This window comes from Aspergillus tanneri (assembly GCF_003426965.1).
Source record: "Aspergillus tanneri strain NIH1004 chromosome Unknown AapTan_1_pilon_pilon_pilon, whole genome shotgun sequence".
Classification (NCBI taxonomy): domain Eukaryota; kingdom Fungi; phylum Ascomycota; class Eurotiomycetes; order Eurotiales; family Aspergillaceae; genus Aspergillus; species Aspergillus tanneri.
This window is the reverse complement of record NW_022984628.1, coordinates 3,144,120-3,167,786: the sequence shown is the minus strand read 5'-3', so window position 1 is coordinate 3,167,786 and position 23,667 is coordinate 3,144,120. Positions and strand designations below refer to the sequence as shown.

Sequence of the window (23,667 nt, the reverse complement as noted above, 5' to 3'; positions counted from 1 at the left end):
ACTATGTCTCCTTCCAGAACCGACGATTCCGCCCCAGCACTCAGCAACGCTGAGTCCGCCATGCAGATAAAGCAAGAAAACCACCTCCTGCATCGGTCGCTGATCGAGCATCCTGTGATGGTAGAGAGAGCCGAAGGAGTGGAACTACACCTAGAGAACGGCAAAACAATAATTGACGCCTGTGCGGGCGCCGCAGTCGCCGCAGTCGGTCATGGAAGACAAGAGGTACATCAAGCCATCATAAGCCAGCTCGAAAAGGTCAGCTATGTTCACACACAGTCCTACACTACATCCGCCGCAGAGGAACTGGCCAATTTTATCCTTGAGGGTAGTCCCTACGGGCTAGAAAAGGCATTCTTCGTCGGAAGTGGCAGCGAAGCCGTCGAATCTGCGTTGAAATTGGCACGGCAGTATTTCTACGAAAAGGGCGAGTCCCAACGGATACAATTCATTTCAAGACGTCAAAGTTATCATGGTAACACTTTCGCGGCTATGTCGATCTCCGGGAATGTAGCCCGAAAGGTTCCCTATCAGGATACATTATTTCAGCATGTATCCAATGTCTCTCCCGCATACGCGTATCGATACAAGGGAACGGAGGAGTCTGAAGAGCAATTTACGACTCGTTTGCTTCAGGAGCTAGAGGACGAATTTTTGAATGTCGGCCCCGAGAATGTGATTGCGTTCATTGCCGAAACTGTCGTGGGTGCCACAGCAGGCTGCGTGACCGCGCCGGAAGGCTACTTCGCCGGAGTGCGCAGGTTATGCAACAAGTACGGCATCCTTCTCATCCTAGATGAGATTATGTGTGGAGTCGGTCGAACCGGTTCCTTCTTCGCCTTTGAGCAAGAAAAGGACGTCGTTCCTGACATGGTGACTGTTGCCAAAGGCCTGGGAGGCGGATATGCCGCGATATCAGGTGTTTTTGTACACAAGAAGGTAATCGATGCCCTCCGACAAGGAACCAATGCATACAACCATGGCCACACGTATCAAGCTCATCCGATTTCATGCGCTGCAGCACTAGCGGTCCAGAAGATAATTCGGAAGCAGGGACTAGTCGCGCAGTGCGCGGCTATGGGACAGGTCCTGGAACATCTTCTCCGTTCTGAACTCCAGAATTGTCCGTCTGTTGGCCATATCCGTGGACGTGGCCTTTTCTGGGCTGTGGAGTTCGTTCGTGACAGAAAGACAAAAGAGACGTTTGATGCCTCGGTGAAGTTTGGTCTACGAGTTCAACAGGCCGCCTTTGAGCGAGGGGTAGCCGTTTACCCTGGTGCTGGCACGGTGGATGGTGTTCGGGGAGATCATGTTCTGCTGGCGCCACCTTTTATTATTACGGAAGATCAACTGGGAATCATTTGTCGAGTGTTGAGGGAGGCGATTGAGTCGCAGGAAAAGCTGCATGGCTTATGAACCGGGTTGCATTATTTGCATCAGAGGGAGTTTTGTTATTGTGTAGTTGCCTGCCAATACACCTTTCGGATAGAATGCTTTGCATAATAATCGTGATAGATAAATTATAGTAGTTGGAAATTATGATTCATTTTGCATATATGCAGTGGTGAAGTCGCATAAAATACATGATTGAGGTACCCATTCAGTCCCTATAAATATACCGATGATATCCTTGCCTCAGTCTGAATAGGATCCACCATTTCCTTGGGGATATCATATTGTTATTATCTGAATATCTGAATTCACATATTCCCGACACCTCCCGTTGTTTCGACAAAGGGTGGCACAATCATAAGTAGCTATCAAAATTAATGTCAAGAAAACTTCTACAGAAAAACATGCTCTATATTGAACACTGTCTATCGGTAGTATATGAATGAATGACAAGCGCCATCGGGAGTACCTTGTAGCACCACTCATATGTCGAATCCCTTTCTTTTCTTTTCTTTTCTTTTCTTTTTTTTTCTTTTTTTTTTTTGAATAGATTTGCGTTGTCATCCCGGTCTGTTGGTTAAAGCTAACTAGACCAGTCTGGTCGAAGCAGTTAACTTTGAGACAGATAAGGCCCTTCTCACGGGAGAGTCACTTCAAGTCCACAAGGAATGCAATTCCACTTTTAAGAAAGATAGGTCCCGGAGATCGTCTAAATATAGCCTACAGCTCCAATACTGTCACGCGCAATTAGGCTCGTGGTGTGGTTTTTGGCACAGGCATGCATACTGAGATCGGTTCCACTGCTGCCGCATTGCGTGCTACCAACAACAAGCACCGTCCAGTCAAATGTGGCCCACATGGTGAGACCAAGGAGCATTGGTACATTCAAGCCTGGACTTTGACTGGGATGGATGCTGTAGGTCGGTTTTTGGGTGTTAATGTTGGAACTCCTTTACAAAAGATGTGGTCAAATTTAGCCCTTTTATTGTTTGGTATTGCACTGCTGTTTGCCATCATCGTCAAGGCTGCCAGTCACTCCAGTAACAACAACGAAGTGATCCTTTATGCAATTGGCACCTGTTTAAGTATGATCCCTGCCTGATTAGTGGTCGTCCTTACAATTACCATGGCCGTGGGAACTAAGCGTATGTTGCAGCAGAACGTGATAGTTCGCAAGCTTAACTCCCTGGAGGCTCTAGGGTTGGTCACAGATATTTGCTCCGATAAAACTGGAACATTGACCCAGGGCAAGATGGTCGTCAAGAAGGCTCGGATCCCTTCACGAGGTACGTATTCTGTTGGCTCCAACAAACCCTCCAACCCTACAGTTGCTGAAACATCATTGGCCCTTGCGGCTCCCACCCAGTTTGACGAAATGAAAGAGGAGACCACTTTGGAAGGTACGGGGACTCAGAGAAGGGAATCCGAAGTTCGCAGATTTCCTTGACGTAGCATGTATGGCTAAACTATCTCATGTTTACAAATCCGAGCAAGGGGAGTGGCGTGCCGTGGTGAGCCTACTGAGATAGCCATCAAAGTCCTTGTCTCAAAATTTAACTGGAATCGTGATAGACGGTCGAAAGGCCAGGGTGCTGTGTGGAGCCAGAGGGCTGAATTTCCTTTGATTCCACTGTTAAGAAGATGTCTGTGATTTTCAGAAAAGTTGTAGAGTGGGAACAACACTTCATGACATTCACCAACGGTGCAATCGAACACATTGTCTACGCATGCGCAACTGTAATATGGGATAGAGACTTGATCAACTCGGTGGCTCTGACGGGGGAGCTTCGGCACCAAAACTTCTGAAATAAGGAATAGCTGGTGAGACTTGGCCTCCGTTTGCTGGCATTGGCGCATTAACCACTTACTGGGCAGCCTCAGCTACTGGAAGACGCAAACCGCAACCGTGATGAAATCGAGAAGGATCTCCTTAGTATTGATTGTGATTGATCGGGTATCGAAGCCGACTGAGAAACGATGAGCAAAGTTCGACATGAGGAAGAAGGACGCGTGAGAAACATTTATTTCTGGATACTTTCAACAGCGTTGGATCGTGCATAACTCCGGCTCATGTTCCTCTTCATTTTGAAGCAGAGTGCGAGGTAGAAGGCGCCGTAATGATATTGGCATTCTGAGGACCGTTGTTATTTTCGCACCAAGAGTCGCTGATACCCTCTTCTTGAACAAGTCACTCCTGGTCCTTCTCGAACGGTGGAGTTTAGGTAACAACTGGCTCGGGAAGTGTATTGCGAGAATGCGACAATAACATTATTACCGAATGAATTCAATAATCATAAAAGTGCCTGCACTTCAGGAGTTTCCCGGTCGTCGCTGACCAACGTCAGTGAGTTAAACGTGTTGTCTAGCTCTTTCTCCCATGCCTAGACAACGGACAGCATTACCCAACTGTTATTCGTGGCTGTGCCTGTGCTGGGAACCCTACTCTATGTTGTAAGAAGTTCAAGCATGAGTCCTTGCGAGGCTGTCATTGTGCTTGTGACGGTGCATTCAGCCGGACCATAGCCTTCACCACATGGCATGTCGCCATCCATTTTGCCCGCATAATCTCAGGGACAGCTCCTCCCACCATGTACACCGTTCTGAGGGGGGGAATGTCAGAGGGGTCTAGATAACCCAGCGAGGATAGGGGCAGATAGGTGAAATTAGCCTACAGCCGTTGAATGGTGCCTCCTAGATCATTGCGTCTAACTTTTGAACGGATGCAAACGCAACCACCGGCTGGAAGAGTTTGAAGGATATCGACCCATGCATCATCGAAGGAATGGGATGCAACATCGAACGCACGAGATTGATCATCTAGGCCGTTTTTGCAATGCGATATGTATTTAATCGCCCTGCTCAAGTTGGAGTGGGTAATCATTACTCCCTCCGGCATCTTTATATTTCTAGACATGAAGAGGGCACACGACTGATTTGAGTTCTTGACCTGTGCCAGGGAGGTACTGACAACGGTTACAGAATCACTCATATTATCCGAGACAACTATAATGGCGAGTCGTTCCATCGATTGAGTAATGTCCAGGGCGACGGCGACTCCTACGCCTTCCATTGCATCTGCCCCAGTCAAACCAACCTCGTCTCCCAGGAGGCTGGCATGAAGACCTACGGAATTCCCAACGATATAATAGCAATGTTAACCCAATCTTTGTTATTTTGGCCGTCCCCATCCTGAACAAATTTGTCCATCCCCCCGTGTCAGATGTCGGTGTTCCTCCGAGGCCTACGGCTAGGGATCCGCATTTAGTAATCATGTTTGCATCTTTCGCAGGAGCCATGTTTTATTGCGATCATTATCTTGACTATCTTTTCCGGAAAATTCGCTGATAGATGGAGTTGTTTGGCTAAAGAACTTTCTCTGGGTAGCAATTACAAACCTTTTACCATCCGTATATCTCAAGTTATTCGCAGTGTGTTGGAATCAACACATCATACCCTGGCCTCTTGCCAATTGTCATAATCAAGCTCCAACAACACGGGGGCTGAGATGTGAATATCCACTATGGCGTATGTATTATGCGACTGATTGGTGTTTAATCCAACCGGGTAAGTTATCAAGAGCACTAGATTGGATATTCATTACCCCGAGCTACATACAAGCACGGGACTAGAGCTCCTAACAAATATTGGATCAGGGACAGCAATTCATTCGTTTATAGGAACGAGTCGATCAGCGCCATATCTCGAACTGGACAGCTAAGCACTTGCGGCCACATTGAATAGCGGTCAGAAACCTAAATCCTGAGCCTTGCTAGTTGCCACTAGCTTGCTCCTTCCAGGGTGTACTAAGGTAAATCGGGTAATCGCAAGATTGCCGCATTATTCCACTTTCCAGCATCCCCACGGAGTGATTCCTGTCGACCGGAGCACCAGTTGGATGCAGCTCCTATTCGTTATGCCAAGTATTTTGCCATGGACTGAAATGCTTGCACTACGAAAGTACGTGGTCCCAAACTAATGGCCAAATACACTCTGTACACCAGTGCTTGTTGGTGGGCTCGAAAATTAGTCTTTGGATGATAGTCTCAGCCCGAGTTCCTGTATGCAAAATACAAACTTATACTGAGAAATTGCAAATTTCATACATCCACATTCGTACTGAGTACTATCACTTGAGTGCAATCTAGGCATTGTGGTTCTACCAGGTAAATGTGGTATCATCAATCCTTGACGGCTACTCTATAGCTTGAGGAACATGTGTAACCGAAGCAAGAACCTTAGATTCTTAGTCTGGATAGGGAGACATCATCCGTATCCGCTGGGTCGAGGCTCGGAAAAAGAGAGAGCCTCGCCAGGCGACGGCTGCCAAGTAGAAGTGACTCAATCGCAGACTTCAACAATTACGTACAGATAATATTAATTATTTTCCTGGATTATGAGCTTGTGAAACTTATCTTTGCTTAATTTATCTAAAAAGAAGTAGTCGCGACTAGCGACATGATAATTTAGATCCTTCTAATATAATATTAAGTAAGGATTATAATAATAGCTACAGAGTAAGTCTCAGACAGCTAAGAGATCTAAGCTGCAAGATCTTATCCCACGAAAGTTGGTAGCACAGGCTAGTACAGCAGGCTTTGTTGGTCACGGAATAGAGGCAGTTGCTATTTGCAAAGTTCCAGGACGCAATCCTTCAGAGGTGGGGGCCGTGGCGTTGTGCAGACGATCAATATATCCATCATCAGGAGGACACGGATCAAACCGGTTGTAAATAAGGAGTTTCATTTGGTGAGAAAAGAATCCCTCTAGATAGCCATACAATTCCGTGGGTCCAGGATCGAGGCGGCTTGAGCAGATGGTGTAACAAGAAATAACTGATCACCTGCGCGATGCCTGAACAAGCTACGCCGCAAAGGCTGCTTACAGCCTCATCATTTCACCTTGCTTAATTGGACCTGATAGAGTGCGGAACTGCGCGGCCTTCTGGTCAAACAAGACCGCCAAAGTGAATTGGACTAGGCTTTAGATAACTCGGTACTAAGTGTACAAAGTTTCAATCATATTACAATATCGGCGATATAGCCACGGACAAGGCTCCTTTGATCCACAAAGCCACAATAATATGTTAGTGTTAGCTACCTTAGTTAGGATACCGCGGCAAAGGCAGCTTCTGGCTCGGAACAAAGGTAAACACAAACCCATTGATAATAAGACGAAAACACTTTGCTAATGTTGAAAGTTGATGATTCAATTAGTCATCACTTTAGTCTACTCAGTATAATCTACAGAGAGATAATCATTACAAAGTACTCATATTGCATTCAGTGAGATCCCTCGTTGTATTTAGCGTAGACAATCCAGACAGGAGACAGTGGTCTTCTTGCTCGAATAAGTAATGTGGCGGTAGCATCCTTGACCCTTGGCATCTCGATTGCAATTGCTATTGTCGGTCATATCACTCATTCAGGCTTGACGTATTTCTCAGTCCATTCGACATCACGAGCTTCGGGCTTGACATATTTCTCGGTCCAGTCGACATCGCGAGCTTCAGGTTTGACGTACTTCTCGGTCCAGTCGACATCGCGAGCTTCAGGTTTGACGTACTTCTCGGTCCAGTCGACGTCGCGAGCTTCAGGTTTGACGTATTTCTCAGTCCATTCGACATCCCGGGTTTCGGGCTTGACATATTTCTCCGTCCAGTCGACGTCACGTTTCAGAGGCGTAGCGAGGCCAACAACAGCCAAGCTGAGGAGCATCAGAGTGGTAGACGCTTTCATATTGAGGTATAACTTGTAGATGTGGAAGATTTGAAAAGCAGGCAAAATGGTTATGCAGGATCAGACTCTACACGTGAAAGACTTATTCGAGGATGAGTGAGACCGAACCAAGGAAGGAAGGGGAGTAATCCCTTTATATGATCGACTGGCTATGTATCGGTCGTGAAGAAGGATAGAATATTGCGTACTGGGGCACAACCGCCGAGAGCGCAGGCAATATCTACCAGGCTCGTAGAGTAATTGATCAATGTAACCTTGTGATTGCCTGATCTGCGCTACGTATTCAGGTAATCTCATGCATGCGTAACTTTCATCCATTTTCTGTTTACAGTAAGTTCTGGTGGGAGAGACAGACGCTCACAGGTTAGTCGGCTGTGACTGTCGCTCTCCGGCGATGATTAGCCTCGCCCATGAAGGAATGCATAATGGGGTATCATATTGGTAGTGTTCCACGAATCAAGTTCGTGAGTAATTTTCAATTCCTGTTGGGATCATCATTCAGAGAAATACCCCTCATAGTAGGTCTGCGAGGTTGCTGTGAGGGCGCATTTCTTTCCGTTGTCCTTCCCCTCGCACTCATCTGGACGAGGTTAATGTCTTCCCGCCCTCTCAAGTCTCCCTCGGTGTACTCTTCGATTCCCGGGCCCTGGAATTCCATATCCTGTCTTGTATCTCTGTGGGATTAACGTTTCTCAGATCGCGATTATGTTCATCTTGAATAGGGCAAATATACTTCCTGAAAAAGTTGAATTCCAATCTCTATCTCAGGACTCACCCCTTGAGGAACAAGCAGCACCCTTCCTTGACTATACCACGCCATTAGGGAATAACCCAACTAGAAGAGATGGTTCCCAAATGAGATATCTATACCTCAACATTTCCTTATTTCTCCTCTCACTCGCCTTCTTCCTTGGTTCGGTAACCATCTACGCTCGAGGACCAACGGACATAGAATGCGCAACACACATGTCCGCATACTGTATGTGACCCGCATCTACCCATTGTAGTAACTGTTACCAACAAAACCCCCTGAAAAGCACCGGTCATGGCGGCCGTCGAGTACGAATGGGTGACATTCGAGAACGAGTTCTCAACCGCACCCACGAAGTATCGCGGAAAGCCAACGGCAGAGCTGGAACAAGCCTGGGCGGAGCTCTGGAAGTGTAAGATTAACCCGATCCTGAACACGGGTAGACGACTGACCCTGATCAAGACGGGGCGTTCCCCGTTGATATACACAAGCTCGGAGCTCTGAATCAGTCAACTGATATGGACTGGCGGCGCGTCTCGCCGGGAGATCCCAACAGTCCAACTGTCGGGCTGCTAGAGGGGTTCCATCAAATCCATTGTTTAGTAAGTTGAGCCAATTGTACACGCACGTTATGTCCTCTTCGTGCATGCTAATGCCTATATCTAGAATCTTATCCGGCAGTATACATATCGCGATGACTGGGACTACAGTAACGAGGCCTCGTGGCATGGAGGCCCCGAGATGGTTCGGTGGCATGTGGACCATTGCATCGAGACTCTCCGGATGAACTTGATGTGCACTGCGGATGTGACGCCATATCTCATTTGGAATGATCCTGACGGGTTTAATGGTGAGAGCCCGAGCTTTAATACCTTGCACAAGTGCCGGAAGTGGGAGCCCATCGTCAAGTGGGTCAAGGAACACGTCGTTTTCAATGGGACAGCAAAGGAGATGGAACAGGAAAAGACAGGAGGCAAACATGAGCATCATGAGGGCGGTGGACATGGACAGAAGCCTTGATGATGGGTGTACAGTCAGAACTCTCCTCAAAGAAACGTGTAAACTGTAGGCTTACGTTTTATCTATTTCTCGGTACTTGGGATCTAAGTCTAGAATATGCTTTTATTATTACTCCATACTTTGACTACCAAGAAGATTCATGATAAATGGTCAATTGATCTGCTGCCTTATCATATCCACGCCTTCCCAGCAAAAATGACCGCCTTAGCACATATGAAACTCAACAGTGACCTTGGTATTCACTTCATCCCACGGATGCTCAAACTTGGTACGCAACGCGTCCGAACAGTGATGCGCATGCTCATACGACAAGTCTCGATTTGTCATGAGCACCCCTGAGCCCGCCTGCGCTCGCGTAAACTTCCGCCAGGTAAACGCACAGTGCTCAATATGCTGGCCCCAGGTCGAATAGAGATTGCGCTCTCCCGCCAGAGCCACACTGATATTGACCGGTTCCCCCTGGTCGTATTTGTCCGTGTAGTATTCCCAGTCGCGGATGTTCAGCCACTCCTCCTGAAGTACCTCGTCAAAGCAGGAAGCGGGTACCCAGGCGTACGTGTGGATCTGGAACTTGCAGCCCATTGCGCGTGCCTCGTCTGGAGTATCACCGCAGTGAAGGATATGGATGGAGGATTCGCGACCAGATGGGTGTTGAGGAGTAGGTGGTGCTGCAGCTGTTGTTGCCCATAGACGACTTGTCAAGAGCGCTATCACACTGATACTCCAGAGGATGGAAGCGATCCCTGCGCCGCAGAGGGCATAAAGAATCTTGGGGCGGCTGCAAAGGTTCTGTCTGTTTCTTGGTATGTATCTTCTAGAGTCCAGCTCGGAATCCGAGTCACCCACCAAGGGCTCTGACTGCTCTGATTTGGGCTGCATCTGGGCGTTGAAATCTGGCAAAGAAGGGATATGAAGATAAGACATTCAGGCAGTCTCGGGTAAATTATCTGGGCGCCCCTATGTCCTTCTGCGATTGTCTCGCGTCTGCTTGGCAGCCGTCGCCTGGTGAGTCTTTCTCTTTTCCCCCCTCGGAGCCTCAACTCAGACTATACGGATAATGTCTCCCTATGCATATTTTTCTCACCAATAGAACTCTCACTTGCAGCCGGTTTGATTCGTGCCCTACTGATGATGGATATATTGATCGTCTGCACAACGCCACGGCCCCCACCTCTGAAGGATTGCGTCCTGGAACTTTGCAAATAGCAACTGCCTCTATTCCGTGACCAACAAAGCCTGCTGCATTAGCCTGTGCTACCAACTTTGGTGAGATAAGACCTTGCGGCTTAGATCTCTTGGTCGTGTTGTCATGATCCTTGCTTAATGTTACATTAGAAGGATCTTAAATAAAGTTTCACTAGTCGCGACTACTTATTTTTTAATAAACCAAGCAAAGATAAGCTTCACAAGCTCATAACCCAAGAAAATAATTAATATTATCTGTATGTAATTGTTGGAGAAGTTGGAACTGGTGGGCCTATTGGCTGACACAAGCCCTGTACGACTATGGAGTACTGTAACTGACCTTGTGATAGTAAGACTCGGCCATGAAAATGACAGGCTAAACAGGCTGCGACGTTATTCAAAAACACTTGAGGTATTTGCTTACCGGAGATGGTTTTGATTTTGAAATGAGGGGGGGGGTGGCCGGGAATAAGCGGTAGACGGTGAACCAAAATATCTTGCCTCGGACTGGAGTATTGCATTTCACTGCCATCTCAGGAATTATTGCGCATGTCCTTGGTACTGTGGACTGATTGTACAGGGTTATTTCACAGCTAATTCCGCATCCCTTTAGTAAACGGAATCATGAAATTTGGATCTCTTACACTCTTGGAGATCTGGCTTCATGTCTGTAGTATATCCACTGCCAATGGTCTATTCAACCAGCCCAGTGGACCGGGACTCAGTCATGGCTCCCTTCTCCGTCAACGGAGAGAGCATCTCTTATCCAAAGGTGCTCGAAGAAAGCCGCGAAAGGTCAAAAACAATCCCAAATACCTGAACCCACAGACAGAAGGTACCAATTATTCCTGGCTCATCACCACTGAGGGAATCACTGTCTCTGACGTAGTTCAGCATATGCTGTCAATGGCACCGCAATTCCAGACGTGGACTTTGACGTAGGTGAATCCTACGCTGGTCTACTGCCCGTCTCCGATCTTCCAGAGGAAAGACGTCAGCTTTACTTTTGGTATTTCCCTGCTGCCAGCTCAAGTGCTACCGACGCTATCACCATCTGGCTCAATGGGGGTCCAGGGTGCAGCTCCCTCGAGGGTCTGCTACAGGAAAACGGCCCATTCACCTGGCAGTATGGCACGTTCAAGCCTGTTGCTAACCCGTACAGCTGGCATTACCTCACAGATATGCTCTGGGTGGATCAGCCTGTCGGTACTGGATTCTCCATGGGTGATGCAAACGTCACCTCGCAGTTGGACGTGGCCGAGCAGTTCCTAGGCTTCTTCAAGAACTTCATAGAGTTATTTGACTTGCACGGTCGCAAGGTGTATGTGACTGGGGAGTCTTACGCAGGTAAGATATGATTTCATAGAATGACATACGTAAGGCGCTAAGGATGTGTCAGGAATGTTTGTGCCCTACATCGCACATGCGATGCTTGAAGCCAAGAATCCACACCTGTATAACCTTGATGGAATTATGCTCTACGATCCAACGCTGGCCACGCGAGCCGTTGAGAGGGAACTCTTTGCCTATCCCACTTATGAAGTGTGGTCGAGGTTGTTCGCATTCAACGATACCTTCAGCGCGCACATACGGGATAAAGCAGCGGCCTGCGGCTATATCGATTATATCCATGATCACTTTGTATTCCCTCCACGCGGAACAATGCCTCCGATCCAAAGCAATTGCGACCTTTACATGGAAATTGGCAACAATGCCTTTATCACGAATCCGGTAAGAAAAATGCGGCGAAGGCCCCGAGATCAATCAGGTTGACCTCTGCCATTGCCAGTGCTGGAACCCGTACCATCTCGCAACTACCTGTCCGAATCTCTGGGACGTGCTAGGTGCCCCGAGCGCGTTCGACTACCTCCCCGCAGGAGCATCCATTTACTTCAACCGCCCAGATGTGAAAAAAGCAATCAATGCCCCTCCCACGGCTAATTGGACAGAATGCAGCGACACTTCCGTCTTCGTCAACGGAACCGATCAAACTGCCGCAGCAGGACTGTGGAGTTCACAAACTGTGCTCCCTGGTGTCATTGAAAGGGTCCCCCGCGTGGTCATCGGACAGGGGGAAATGGATTATACCGTCTTGCCGAATGCAACGTTGTTCGCGATCCAGAATATGACCTGGGGCGGGGTGCAGGGGTTCCAGTGTCCGCCGGATGGCGACTTCTACGTGCCTCCCGATGAAATACTATCTGCTGGGTCTGGAATTATGGGGAAAATTCGTACGGAGAGAGGACTGACTTTTGTTGAGGTCAAGCTTTGCGGGCATATGGGTGAGTTTGAATGATCTCTATCAACGGGCGAAAGTCTGAGCTGGTAACATGTTGGCTCTAGTGCCGCAGTATCAGCCTAGTGCTGCCTTTCGACATCTCGAGTATTTGCTCGGACGCATTGACAGTCTTGAGAGCCGGGAACCATTCACTGTAGATATTCCAGGGTTCAAATAAGCCGGCTATTTCCTTCCTGCACTCAAGACATGGGACAACTGTAAGGTGGACAAGAACAGAAGAGAGTCTTTCAATTTGGTCATTGTTGTCAGTCATCAATACGAGGTATATACAAAGTAAGAGAACGAACATGATATGCTAGGTTGATGTGCTAGCATGTATAAATATCCAGCCAGGCACGCAGCGGAAATTGTCAGAACAGTGTTCTATGTATCGTCCACCAATTCAATAATACTAGGGGAGTCGACACTGCTCCGTTCCAATAGACGGACGCACTCTCGTAAACTCGTCAAATACTTCGTCCGTAATCCGAGCGCGGCGCTCCTGGTAGGTCATGACAAACTTTTGAAGCTGCGCGATGCACTTCAATTCTCCCGTCAGCAACTCTCCCTTCGCATAACCCGTCCGAATCTGCTCCAGCTCTTCATCGTTATCGAAGAAACTCAGATACTGGAAGGCTACGTCGATCTCTGTTTGCCACCGACACGGCGCTGCTCTTCTACCGCATCGCGGCCGCTGGAGAATGCGTGCTTATTGATCTATTTCTCACTGTGGACAAGATGCGATTCCGTTAGCCCGACGGATTCAGCTACAGTTTGACAAGCGTGAACAGTAGCCTACGTCTGCTTCGGCAAGTCATTCATAAAGATCGCGCTGGAGTCGACCGATGCGCTCATCTTAGATCCCGGGCCTTAGAGCGCGGGGAAGAATTTGGCATGGCTCGAGGCCGGCGTGGGATAGCCCAGACGAGGCGCTATATCACGACACACTCTGAAGTAGGATCTTGATCGATCGCGCACGTAATGAGAGAGGGTATCTTTGAGTTTTCGTTCTGGTCTGGCCCGAAGATGTACGTGAACGTCGTTGCCAATGCTATTGCTGATTAGACAGCAACGTAGTGGGATTTGCCAATAGTGTCGCTAGTCGAAGGATGGTCATTAGCAAAATGCTACTATCATCATCCTTTTCTCTCGGGGGGCAGTCAAAGAAGACATACTTTGTAAAGGTAAAAGGAATCATATGACCGAGATGTATCAACCAGGCGATCGCAGTTGATCTCTTTCGGCTTCCCGTCCACAACGGCGCCGCTGACACTCCAGGGATTGACATTCTACGCGACGTCGCCCATTGGAGTATCGACCTTGAGGTGTACAGGTTGCTGGTCTTTGTTGGTAATCGGTAGTTCCGTGTCAGTTTCCATCCAACACTATCCAATAGGAATTTCGATACTATGAGAAATAAATTGGACAAGGGAAGAGGAATGGGGGGTTGAGAATATATAGAGCATAGTTGTTGCGGATCAGGTGCGTGCTTGTTGGCTGAGAAGTAAACAAGTGCGTTAGTAATTTTCAAATACGATATCTGTCATCGTATAGATCGCCAAAGAGCCAGGCATTGTAGTGGAATGATGTCTCTCGTTGCTTCCAACATGTGTGAGCATACGTGGTACTGAATACTGCGTACATAGGTATTAGGTGCTATCTTTTAGGGGTCTTGCTATCTGAGGAGTCACTCAGCCCCTTTAGCCCCACATATTATGAATCCAAACACCAGTCCCATTTTCTTATCGTCATCCCTCCTTTCTCGCAATTCCCCAAAGTCAAGTTACGCTAAAATCCAACGTGATGTCTACAAGCAAAAATTCTCATCTTTGCATTACTCTCTTCTGGGTCGGACCGTATAGGAAGGAATTAACCGCCTCTCCCAGGTCTCTGTTGTCATTTTCTCATCGCCCACAAAGACAATGCCTTCAGAGCCATGTCTACAAGCAGACCACTCCTGGGGACCGACCTTGCCAACGCCTTGTCAAGGGGGGTTTGACTTTACTATCTATTTTGAACAAATCTGGCTTTCAACCATGCCATCAATCTTGTTTTTGGTTTCCAGTGGTCCTCGGCTGTGGCAGCTCTGCCGAGCGCCAGTAGTTATCCGCAGATCGAGGAGCCAACTCGTCAAATTGGTAATGCGGAATTCCCCAGCGCTTACATTTGGAACAGGGCTGACACAGTCTTTGCTCTCGCGCCATCAGGGCACTATCACTCTCCTGATCGTTTTTCAGTTGACCCTGCTTCCCCTGTGGTCGTTGAGGACATCCCTGCAAACTTCTGCTTCCATCCCGGCTGCTGTCTTCTCATTGGTTGCTGCGCTCATGCTCGCTCTTCTCTCCCATTACGAGCACCAGCGATCCGTCAGGCCGTCCACATTAATTAGCATCTATTTGTTCTTTTCAGTCCTGTTTGATGCCGTCCAAGCTCGATCATTATGGCTTCGCAACTCCAATACTCCGATCGCAGCTGCATTTACTGGGGCGTTGGCGATTAAATTGATAATCACAGTCCTGGAAGGACGCGAGAAACGAGCAAGCTTACAAGTACAAGGCCTCAAGTTGTCACCTGAAACCACTAGCAGCATATACAATCGCACTGTTTTCTGGTGGTTGAACCGTCTGTTTCTCGCTGGCTACAAGTGTACCCTGCGCTTGAAGGACTTGTATCCGCTTGAACCAGATATGAGCGCCGCAAAACTAGGCGCCGCCATAGAGAATGTCTGGCTGAAAAGTAAGCAGGCGAACTGAGTCTTACAGCGGCAACAGGACTAATGCCAAACAGCCAAGCAAACCAGGCCGTATGCCCTGCTTATGACAACTGCAGTCACACTGAAATGGCCCCTGCTCTCCCCAGTGCCCCCTCGTATCGCACTGATTGGCTTCAAGTATTGCCAGCCACTCTTGCTGGCCAGCGTAGTCAATTATGTGCAGCTCCCTGATACAGACCGTGACAGGAATATCGGCTATGGTCTGATCGGAGCGACAGCCATTGTCTACATCGGAATTGCAGTGAGTGCACATAACTGCTACAGGAACGGAAAGGGATGGTGCTGACCATATCTTTTAGGTGAGCACTGGTCTTTACAATCTCAAAGTATACCGATCCACCGTCATGATACGCGGCTCCCTTGTGAGCATCATCTACCGCAAAACCTTGAGACTACATCTGAACGAAGCCAAATCTTCGGCCGCATTAACTCTGGCCAGTTCGGATGTGGATCGTATTGGCCTGACCGTTGAAAGTGGTCATGAGATCTGGGCCAGCAGCATTGAAACAATATTAGCCCTCGTGCTGCTGGAACGGCAATTAGGTTGGGCCAGTATTGCCCCAGTATTACTCGCTCTGCGTATGTCTAAATGCCATTTAATATTCCAGGCTTCGCTTGTTGACTAGCTTCAAAATAGTGGCTACGGCCGCAAATACGCGAATCGCGAAGTATATCCCACGGCGCCAACGGGAATGGGGCGCAGCGATCCAGAAGCGGGTAACCCTCACATCATCAGTCCTCAGAAACATGAAAAGCGTCAAAATGATGGGCCTGCAGGAGACTATTGCTTGGACGATCCAGAGAGCCAGAGTCTACGAGCTGGATTTGTCCAAGCGCTACCGGAGTTTCTTTGCGTACATGGCCATAATCTGTAGGTTATCCTCCCGAGAGCACAAGCATATGAACTAATCTCACGACTCTAGCAACTATACCTTTGCAATTTTCTGCACCGCTCGCTTTTCTCATTTATATATACGGTGTTAAATCACACCATGGACATGACTCCGTCGCAGCACAGATCTTCGCCTCACTTTCACTGACCCAGTTGCTCGCCATTCCATTGCAAAAGGCCTTATCTTCCATTCCTTCATTTGCTGGGACCCTCGGTTCCTTCACACGTATCGAGGCTTATCTTCGGCTTGATGATCGTGTCGATGGCAGGGGTACAGGGCTTGCAAGTAGCCGAGAAAGCGCGAAGGAGCTAATTATAAGCGAAAACCAGCTTGAATTGGGGAACTTGGGGATGACCTGGAGAAGCACAGCTATCAATAAACATGCAGTTTCAGTGCAAGAGGCAGATATTTCCTACTCCGCGGACTCACATCCAATCCTCCACAAGCAGAGCTTTGAAATCTGGAAAGGCCTCTTAAATGTAGTCATCGGCCCTGTGGGCTGTGGAAAGACCACACTGCTCAACGCCCTCCTCGGCGAGATTACGATTTCCAGTGGCAAAGTGATGGTAAATGATTCCCCCATTGCCTATTGCCAGCAAACGCCTTGGCTCATTAACGCCTCTGTCAAAGAGAACATCCTGAACCAATCCCCGTACGACAAAACTTGGTATAAGAGGGTGATTTGGTGCTGCGCGTTGACTGAAGACATTGAACAACTACCTGACGGAGATGATACTACGGTTGGGAGTCGGGGAACAAGCTTAAGCGGTGGGCAGAAGCAGCGGCTGGCCCTGGCCCGGGCTGTCTACGCTCGAGCGCCATTAGTTCTCTTGGATGACACCTTGAGTGCTCTCGATGCGCGAACTGAGAAATTGGTTTTTGATCGTCTACTGTCCAAAACGGGACTCTTCCAGCAACTTGGAGCGACGGTTATCCTGGTCACTCAGTCAGTGCACCATCTTCGATCTGCGGACAATATCATTGTATTGGATTTAAGAGGTCGTATTGAACAACATGGCTCATTCAGAGAGCTAAGTGGTCGAGAGGGACCAGTCCGACGCCTGTTAGCTGATTGCCCTTCAGACACGACCATGGCAGATAATCGCAGCTTGGAACCAGCTTCTGATACATTCTATTCAAGCCAAAGTCAAAGCGGAGCAAATCAGTCATTGCCACGTGCTGCTCCTACCCCGGTTGTAAAAAGGAAGCATATATCCGATTCAGCTGTCTTGATGTATTACTTGAAGTCCATCGGATGGTATCGTGGGTTAATATTTCTCCTTACAAGCCTGGCGTATGTAATCTGCACCAGCTTCACCCAGATCTGGGCCCAGTGGTGGACGGAATCTAAGAATCCCGATGATGGGTCCTTCTTAGGGGTCTACTTTGCTCTGGCCATCGGAGCCATCATGAACTATAGTTCGACCATCTGGTGCATGATGATCTCCATCGTACCAGTCTCAGCGGCGAAGCTGCACTGGCATCTCCTTGATTCCGTTCTTCATGCACCCATGTCATTCTTCTCGTCTGTAGACTCGGGGATTACCCTAAACCGATTCAGTCAGGACATGTCGCTGATCAACAGTCGCCTGCCTGTGTCTACGATGCAAGCAACACCGATGGCTTTCCAAGCGCTAGCACAGATTGCCCTTATAGCCATGGGATCTACCTACCTGGCCTTTGCGATTCCCTTTTGCCTCGGTACTACCTGGGCTTTACAACGATACTATCTTCGGACGTCGAGACAGCTTCGCTTACTGGACCTGGAACTGAAATCTCCATTGTTCTCAAGCATCTCCGAGACCCTTGAAGGTCTCCCGACGATCCGCGCGCTCGGCTGGCAAGAGAAATTCGAACGACGTAATCAAGAACGGCTGGATGCCTCGCAGCGTCCGGTCTACCTCCTCTACTGCATCCAACGCTGGCTGAATTTTGTCCTTGATCTCATAGTTGCAGCACTGGCTATTCTGCTGATAAGTCTGACAACTCAGTTGCCAAGCAGCACAAATGGGGGCCGCCTGGGTGTTGCGATGCTCAACATCCTCGGTTTCAGCCAGAGTTTATCTCAGTTTATCTTCTACTACACAGACTTGGAGACGTCTTTACAAGCCGTGTCCCGTGTCAAGGAGTTCGTAGAAACGACCGTCTCAGAGGAAGAGGGTCCCCGGTCACGAACACTGCTGCCAGAAAATTGGCCAACTCGCGGCGCGGTGGAGTTTCGACATATCACGGCTTCATATGCTAGTGACATGGAACACACTGTTCTCAAGCATGTCTCCCTTGTCATCCAGCCCGGACAAAAGGTCGGAATATGTGGCCGAACAGGCAGCGGAAAGTCCTCCTTGCTTTGTGCTTTGTTCCGCATGATCGAACTCCAGAGCGGCAGCATTATGGTCGATGAGATTGACCTCAATAGCACATCCCGGCAGAGAGTGCGTTCACGGTTAAACGCAATCCCACAGGATCCATTATTGCTTCCGGGGACAGTCCGTTTCAACGCGTCGCCGAGCGAAACAGTTGCAGACGACCAGATCATGAAAGCGCTCGAGAAAGTCGGGCTGTGGGAACAGATTCAGAAGCGCGGCGGCCTTGACACAGATATTGATATTCTTGCTCTGTCGCATGGCCAGCAGCAACTCTTCTGTCTTGCGAGGGCAATGCTGAGGCCCGGCACTATTCTCGTGCTGGACGAGGCAACCAGTAATGTCGACTGGGCAACCGATGAGGTCATGCAACGGGTTATTCGGGAGGAGTTTGCGAATAAGACGATTATCAGTGTTACGCATCGGTTGAGAACGATTCTGGACAGTGATTTGGTGGTAGTGCTGGATCAGGGACGTATTCTTGAGGCAGGTCATCCGGAGGAACTGCTGGCGAGCCCAAGCCAATTTCGGGAATTGTGCAGTACTCAAGGGATTACCATTGACAGCATCTGATGTATCAAGTGCATGGGATGACGATCAACAAACTCGGTGATTACATTATTTGAGATCAGACATTATGTATGGGGCATGCCACGTAAAATTCCTCGCCGTTCCGATGCATGCTGCTCGTCAGGCACTGGATCTGTGTGAGAGTATATGCTTTTGATTTCGAGTACAAGCGTTATCAACCTATCAAGGGCAATAAATCCGTGGCGCGAGATACCGCATTCCGAATTTTGTTGCTGATCCTAAACGGCAAGTTCAGCTACGACATAAAGGATAACGCTAAAGAAAGAAGCAATCCGTGTTGTCTACTGCCGTAGGCTTCGAACAGATTCTTCTCCCTCTCGTCCGACTGTCTCTCCCCGCAGATAGGACATACTTTTGGAACTAATTCATTGTGCCAATCAGTCTAGGTAATTCGTGCCAAACACAGCGGAATCGAGCGCATAATCATCGACAAACCGATATTGGAGCCATTCGGCACCTAAAGGCGTTCATAGGTACAGTGGATGCTAATGGCACCGTCGCATAACGCTATTATAGCCAGTGCATTTCTACTAAGTGGATAAGCATTATGAATAAACACGATGCGGCTACAGCCGCCCGCTTACCCGTCCCTTTTTCCTCGGGAAAGTCAAATTATACTCCGAGCATTCTATGCCGATCGGAAGCTGAGACAACAGAACAATGCTTGGTTTATGTCAGGTTGGCTAAAGCTATGGAAATGCTCATGCCTAATGCCAAATCAGGAACCAACTTTAGACAATCGCATCAACTTATAGAAGACTCCGCCACGAACTTAGTACACAATGCGAGCACTTGTAGTTATTAACAAGATACTGGTCAGGGGATGAGCGTGAATTGATTCTGCGATATCGGCTTGTCACTAACATCCGGGAATTTGTTAATGAAAATTTCGACTTAGTACTTCTGAAGCTATGTCGACCCACTCTTATTCCCGTTGCTCGGGAAAAGTCATTCCCGGCGCCCTCTTTACTAACCGCACGAATTATTTCCGAGGCCCTGAATATATTTGTGCGTTTGAAGTAGAGAATTCCGGTTCTATCTAAGAATAAATGTGTCCGCGTGTTCTAATCCAAAGGTCACTTCTGAATATCTGGCCGGTTCCGTCGTTCCTTTATAGTTGATATTGGGCGCGCACTTGTCGACCCGAGCACAGAAACATGACTGCCCCCTCAATACTCTCGAATGGCTCTGATATGGTTGAGTCATTCCGTCGATATGGTCTAGATATTTCTATCGATCTTGTCAATTCAGCTCTGGACGGAGCCACATATCTAACAGATGATCGAATTGAGGGCACCGTTACACTCACAGCCAAACGTGAGTGTCAATTTGATCAAATTGGCATTGCTTTCGAAGGTATGGCAGGCACTTTACCTTGAAGCATCGTATTGGCCTTTACAGAAAACTAATCCTGTTCACAAGGCACATCGAAAACATCTATCCCAAGGGCAACTGTTTTCACAGGTCAAACTGGCGCACGCCATAAATTCTTGAAGCTAAGGCAACCAATCGATGAAAATGAGTACCCAGCGTCTCGAACTTTAAGTCCTGATCAAAAATACAAATTCAATTTTGTTTTCGTTGTACCAGGACGTCTTCTACCCCAATCGTGCAGTCATGAAACCGACCATGTGCACATGAAAGAGGCACACCTTCGAACCCCACCTACCCTTGGGGACCCTATCACCGCGGATGATAGACAAATCTTGGATGACATGGCACCGGAAACATGCCAAATTTCCTATGGAATTCGAGTGCTCATTTTAAGGAAATCGAGAGTGAATGATCAAAGAGTTCTGGGCGAAGCCACGAGGAAAGTCCGCATCCTTCCAGCCTTGGATTCATTACAGCTACCATTAAATGAATCGTCTGTCATGAACGAGAAATGCGCGACTCTCAAGACGAGATTCACAGGACACAGGCTAGGAGACTTGGTACTGTCAACCGCTGAACCTCGTCCCATTTTACTATCACCGCCGCAATATAATGCTTCGAACGCGGCTCCTACAGCTGTCGAGGTACAAGTTAGATATCGTCCAGATTCCGATGAACCACCTCCTAGGCTGGATACGATACGCAGTAAACTTGAAGCCTCTACCCTCTACACCGCGGAGCCATGGAAAGACTATCCACCTAAGCATGGTGCCATGACATTCACTCATACCAGACGAGCGACGGCTCTCAAATCCATACCACTTTCTTCGTTCTCTCTTAAAACTATTAAATGGGTGAAGAGCACTTCTCATGACTGTTATACCACATCGCAAGCAACAGGGCCTATTCCTAGGACAGAATGTTTCTCCGATTCCTCACTCCGTGAAGGTACATACTACACTACATCCATCACGGTTCCTATCACCCTACCGAGTAGCAAAGACTTCGTACCAACATTTCATTCTTGTTTAATCTCACGGATCTATACCATCGATTTATCGCTCTCCTTCAACATGGCATCGTCACACTTTATCACTCGTTCAGTCTCACTCCAAGTTCCCACACAGATTATCTATTCAAGGACGCATGAAATCACTGCCGTACACCCGAAGCACGCCAGCGGGAACATTATGGGCCACTCACCAACCTTAATCACCACTATTCCGTCATCCCTGGGATTTCGTCTCCCAGAGGACCACATTTCGGAATCTGGTGTTTTTTGTGGGGGGCAGAAAGACTATCCGATGCCACCAGCGTACCTAGACATTATGAGGGGGATATTACCCCCTTGACGGGAATCAAATAATTGCGTTGGGCGGTGTCCTTCGAACAATACAGTTTCATGGGCACGGAGAACTGAGGTTTATAATTTCCTATAGCATTTTTGCATGGATAGCCAGGTTTGTCTCAAAAGTGTTACTATACCCCATATTCAGGTTGACAATGACCAAAATAGCTTCTAATTATATAAATTTCTTCCTAGCTCACATAGGAAAATATTTACAAAGCATATCTAAGATATTTGCAATGGTTACTTAATCCTGAGACTAAATAGAAGAGCAATAGAATGCCAATCGAGAAATACTTCTTGCAGATTTATTTTTTAGACGAGTGTTAAGATTTAACGTCGATCTAACAGTCGTGCAGGCGATATTTATAGAGGTGTAACCCTACTTATGCAGTAGAATCTCATTAGATCCTAGTATTATCAAGCAATGTCACACGCATCCGTCCAACATTGATAAGTCCGAGATTCCCTCTTCTTTACGGATATATCCCCAGGCTCAATATTGTGCTATCTGTAACAAGTTCAGCCCTTATATTCCGATCACCCGTAGATTCCGAACACCATGCTGAATCATTACATTAAGAAAAATGCATGAATCTCACAAGCACTATCTAATAAGCATGCTACTCAAATTACAAGGCATTTAAAACTGCCTGCAAAGCTTCATCTGCAGCTTTTTAACAATTAATTCGGGCTCCCTGGCCCCGATACGCTCAGCTTCTTTCTTGGCCTCATGTATAGCTTTCATAATCTGCTTTATATTTCTGAACGTAGTATTTGGATCCTTTTCAATCCTATTCTTGATCTTTGGCTTCTCCAAGGTTTTGATTTGAAATTGTAGGCATGAAACATGGTGCTCCTGCAAAGGGGTCGTATTCAGCTGCCCTATACGTTTACTCACCTTCTGTAGGAAAATCCGGGTATCTCAGGGCAGTTTTGGAATGTTTTAATGCAGTTAGATTACTTGATGGACTTGATGTTCGTTCCCAGGAGTGGAATGAAGTAATTCGGCCTCGGAAACCGGCTGAGTAGAGGAAGGAGTTGAAGGTCTGGGACGATCAAATCTTACAAAGCGGTTATTAAGCCCCCTGTCTGCATTAAAAGGATATAAGCCAGCTACTTTCCAGCCACTTTGCAGTAAAGATTTGTTAATATTATACTGCGAGTCTTTCGATAGCATTGGATCAAACACTCTTTCTTAATCTGGGCCGCGTCATCTAAAATGGCCAGTCATTGTATCGCCTTCCGATACAGAGCTTTAACACTACCTGTGCCAACATCAAGCGGTTGAAGAACGTGTCCGGTATAGAGTGGAAGAAATAAGACTTGAGTATTATTTTTACGGTATTCCAATAAAATTTCAATATACTCATTGCTTCCATGGCCATCTAATAATAATAATCTAGTTTGACCATCCGGTGGAGCTGTTTCAGATAAAAAATAATAACCTTTAACCAGCTAAGAGCAATAGAATTTGATGTCCAGCCATTATTCGAGGTTGTATAAAGCTAGTCTGGTATAGTGTTTGATTTAAAACAAGGTTGTTTAAAAGATTAATATTTAAAAATAACCAACAGCCGAACATACTAGGTAGATTCATAGTCTTAATAATTAACACCTACTTTTATTTTCCGGCTGGATTTTTCCACGCTCTACTATTACTTTAAAGTCTGTACAGATCCTAAGGCTAATTTCATGCTTCTCCATATTCCACATATTTTCCGGCTGTATACAGTATTTGGAGGTTACTTTTTAAAAAAGCTTGTAAAAGGTACAGATCTGTTCTCGTTATGTTCCCCGTACGCAGCTTAATAGTATCCTTCGGCCTATACAGCTTTGAACGCGTGGGTTCCGTCTTTTAATGCTAGAGAGCCAGTCTTTTCCCAACGGTGCAGTGTCGCTATTGATGCAGAGGACTGGAGGGAAATTTCACGCGTACAGGTAATACTAGGAGAAATCCCTAT

At 47.5% G+C, this 23,667-nt stretch overlaps 10 protein-coding genes across 10 annotated transcripts; 6 read left to right on the top strand and 4 right to left on the bottom strand.

Moving 5' to 3' along the window:
• Window positions 1–3: 3 nt before the first annotated feature.
• ATNIH1004_003030 (uncharacterized protein) lies at window positions 4–1,416 on the top strand (the record flags this gene model as incomplete). Its single annotated transcript, XM_033567712.1, has 1 exon — window positions 4–1,416. The coding sequence occupies one exon, from the start codon at window positions 4–6 to the stop codon at window positions 1,414–1,416; it is 1,413 nt and encodes a 470-aa protein (XP_033429707.1).
• Window positions 1,417–2,518: 1,102 nt separating this feature from the next.
• On the top strand, window positions 2,519–2,839 carry ENA1 (Na+ ATPase; the record flags this gene model as incomplete). Its single annotated transcript, XM_033567711.1, has 1 exon — window positions 2,519–2,839. One exon carries the CDS (start codon window positions 2,519–2,521, stop codon window positions 2,837–2,839), a length of 321 nt encoding a protein of 106 aa, XP_033429706.1.
• Window positions 2,840–3,877: 1,038 nt separating this feature from the next.
• ATNIH1004_003028 (uncharacterized protein) lies at window positions 3,878–4,462 on the bottom strand (the record flags this gene model as incomplete). The annotated part of the gene is made up of 2 exons (XM_033567710.1): window positions 3,878–3,992; window positions 4,065–4,462. 2 exons carry the CDS (start codon window positions 4,460–4,462, stop codon window positions 3,878–3,880), a joined length of 513 nt encoding a protein of 170 aa, XP_033429705.1.
• Window positions 4,463–6,809: 2,347 nt separating this feature from the next.
• ATNIH1004_003027 (uncharacterized protein) lies at window positions 6,810–7,127 on the bottom strand (the record flags this gene model as incomplete). Its single annotated transcript, XM_033567709.1, has 1 exon — window positions 6,810–7,127. The coding sequence occupies one exon, from the start codon at window positions 7,125–7,127 to the stop codon at window positions 6,810–6,812; it is 318 nt and encodes a 105-aa protein (XP_033429704.1).
• Window positions 7,128–8,172: 1,045 nt separating this feature from the next.
• On the top strand, window positions 8,173–8,898 carry ATNIH1004_003026 (oxidase ustYa family protein; the record flags this gene model as incomplete). Its single annotated transcript, XM_033567708.1, has 3 exons — window positions 8,173–8,290; window positions 8,341–8,480; window positions 8,545–8,898. The coding sequence occupies 3 exons, from the start codon at window positions 8,173–8,175 to the stop codon at window positions 8,896–8,898; spliced, it is 612 nt and encodes a 203-aa protein (XP_033429703.1).
• A 204-nt stretch (window positions 8,899–9,102) lies between these two features.
• ATNIH1004_003025 (uncharacterized protein) lies at window positions 9,103–9,777 on the bottom strand (the record flags this gene model as incomplete). Its single annotated transcript, XM_033567707.1, has 1 exon — window positions 9,103–9,777. One exon carries the CDS (start codon window positions 9,775–9,777, stop codon window positions 9,103–9,105), a length of 675 nt encoding a protein of 224 aa, XP_033429702.1.
• Window positions 9,778–10,707: 930 nt separating this feature from the next.
• Window positions 10,708–12,539, top strand: ATNIH1004_003024 (uncharacterized protein; the record flags this gene model as incomplete). Its single annotated transcript, XM_033567706.1, has 5 exons — window positions 10,708–10,918; window positions 10,978–11,430; window positions 11,483–11,814; window positions 11,873–12,365; window positions 12,427–12,539. 5 exons carry the CDS (start codon window positions 10,708–10,710, stop codon window positions 12,537–12,539), a joined length of 1,602 nt encoding a protein of 533 aa, XP_033429701.1.
• Window positions 12,540–12,773: 234 nt separating this feature from the next.
• ATNIH1004_003023 (uncharacterized protein) lies at window positions 12,774–13,559 on the bottom strand (the record flags this gene model as incomplete). Its single annotated transcript, XM_033567705.1, has 3 exons — window positions 12,774–12,989; window positions 13,310–13,412; window positions 13,537–13,559. The coding sequence occupies 3 exons, from the start codon at window positions 13,557–13,559 to the stop codon at window positions 12,774–12,776; spliced, it is 342 nt and encodes a 113-aa protein (XP_033429700.1).
• An 838-nt stretch (window positions 13,560–14,397) lies between these two features.
• Window positions 14,398–18,963, top strand: ATNIH1004_003022 (uncharacterized protein; the record flags this gene model as incomplete). The annotated part of the gene is made up of 5 exons (XM_033567704.1): window positions 14,398–15,097; window positions 15,149–15,375; window positions 15,434–15,713; window positions 15,772–16,005; window positions 16,058–18,963. The coding sequence occupies 5 exons, from the start codon at window positions 14,398–14,400 to the stop codon at window positions 18,961–18,963; spliced, it is 4,347 nt and encodes a 1,448-aa protein (XP_033429699.1).
• A 1,175-nt stretch (window positions 18,964–20,138) lies between these two features.
• Window positions 20,139–21,707, top strand: ATNIH1004_003021 (uncharacterized protein; the record flags this gene model as incomplete). The annotated part of the gene is made up of 2 exons (XM_033567703.1): window positions 20,139–20,337; window positions 20,404–21,707. 2 exons carry the CDS (start codon window positions 20,139–20,141, stop codon window positions 21,705–21,707), a joined length of 1,503 nt encoding a protein of 500 aa, XP_033429698.1.
• Window positions 21,708–23,667: the final 1,960 nt, after the last annotated feature.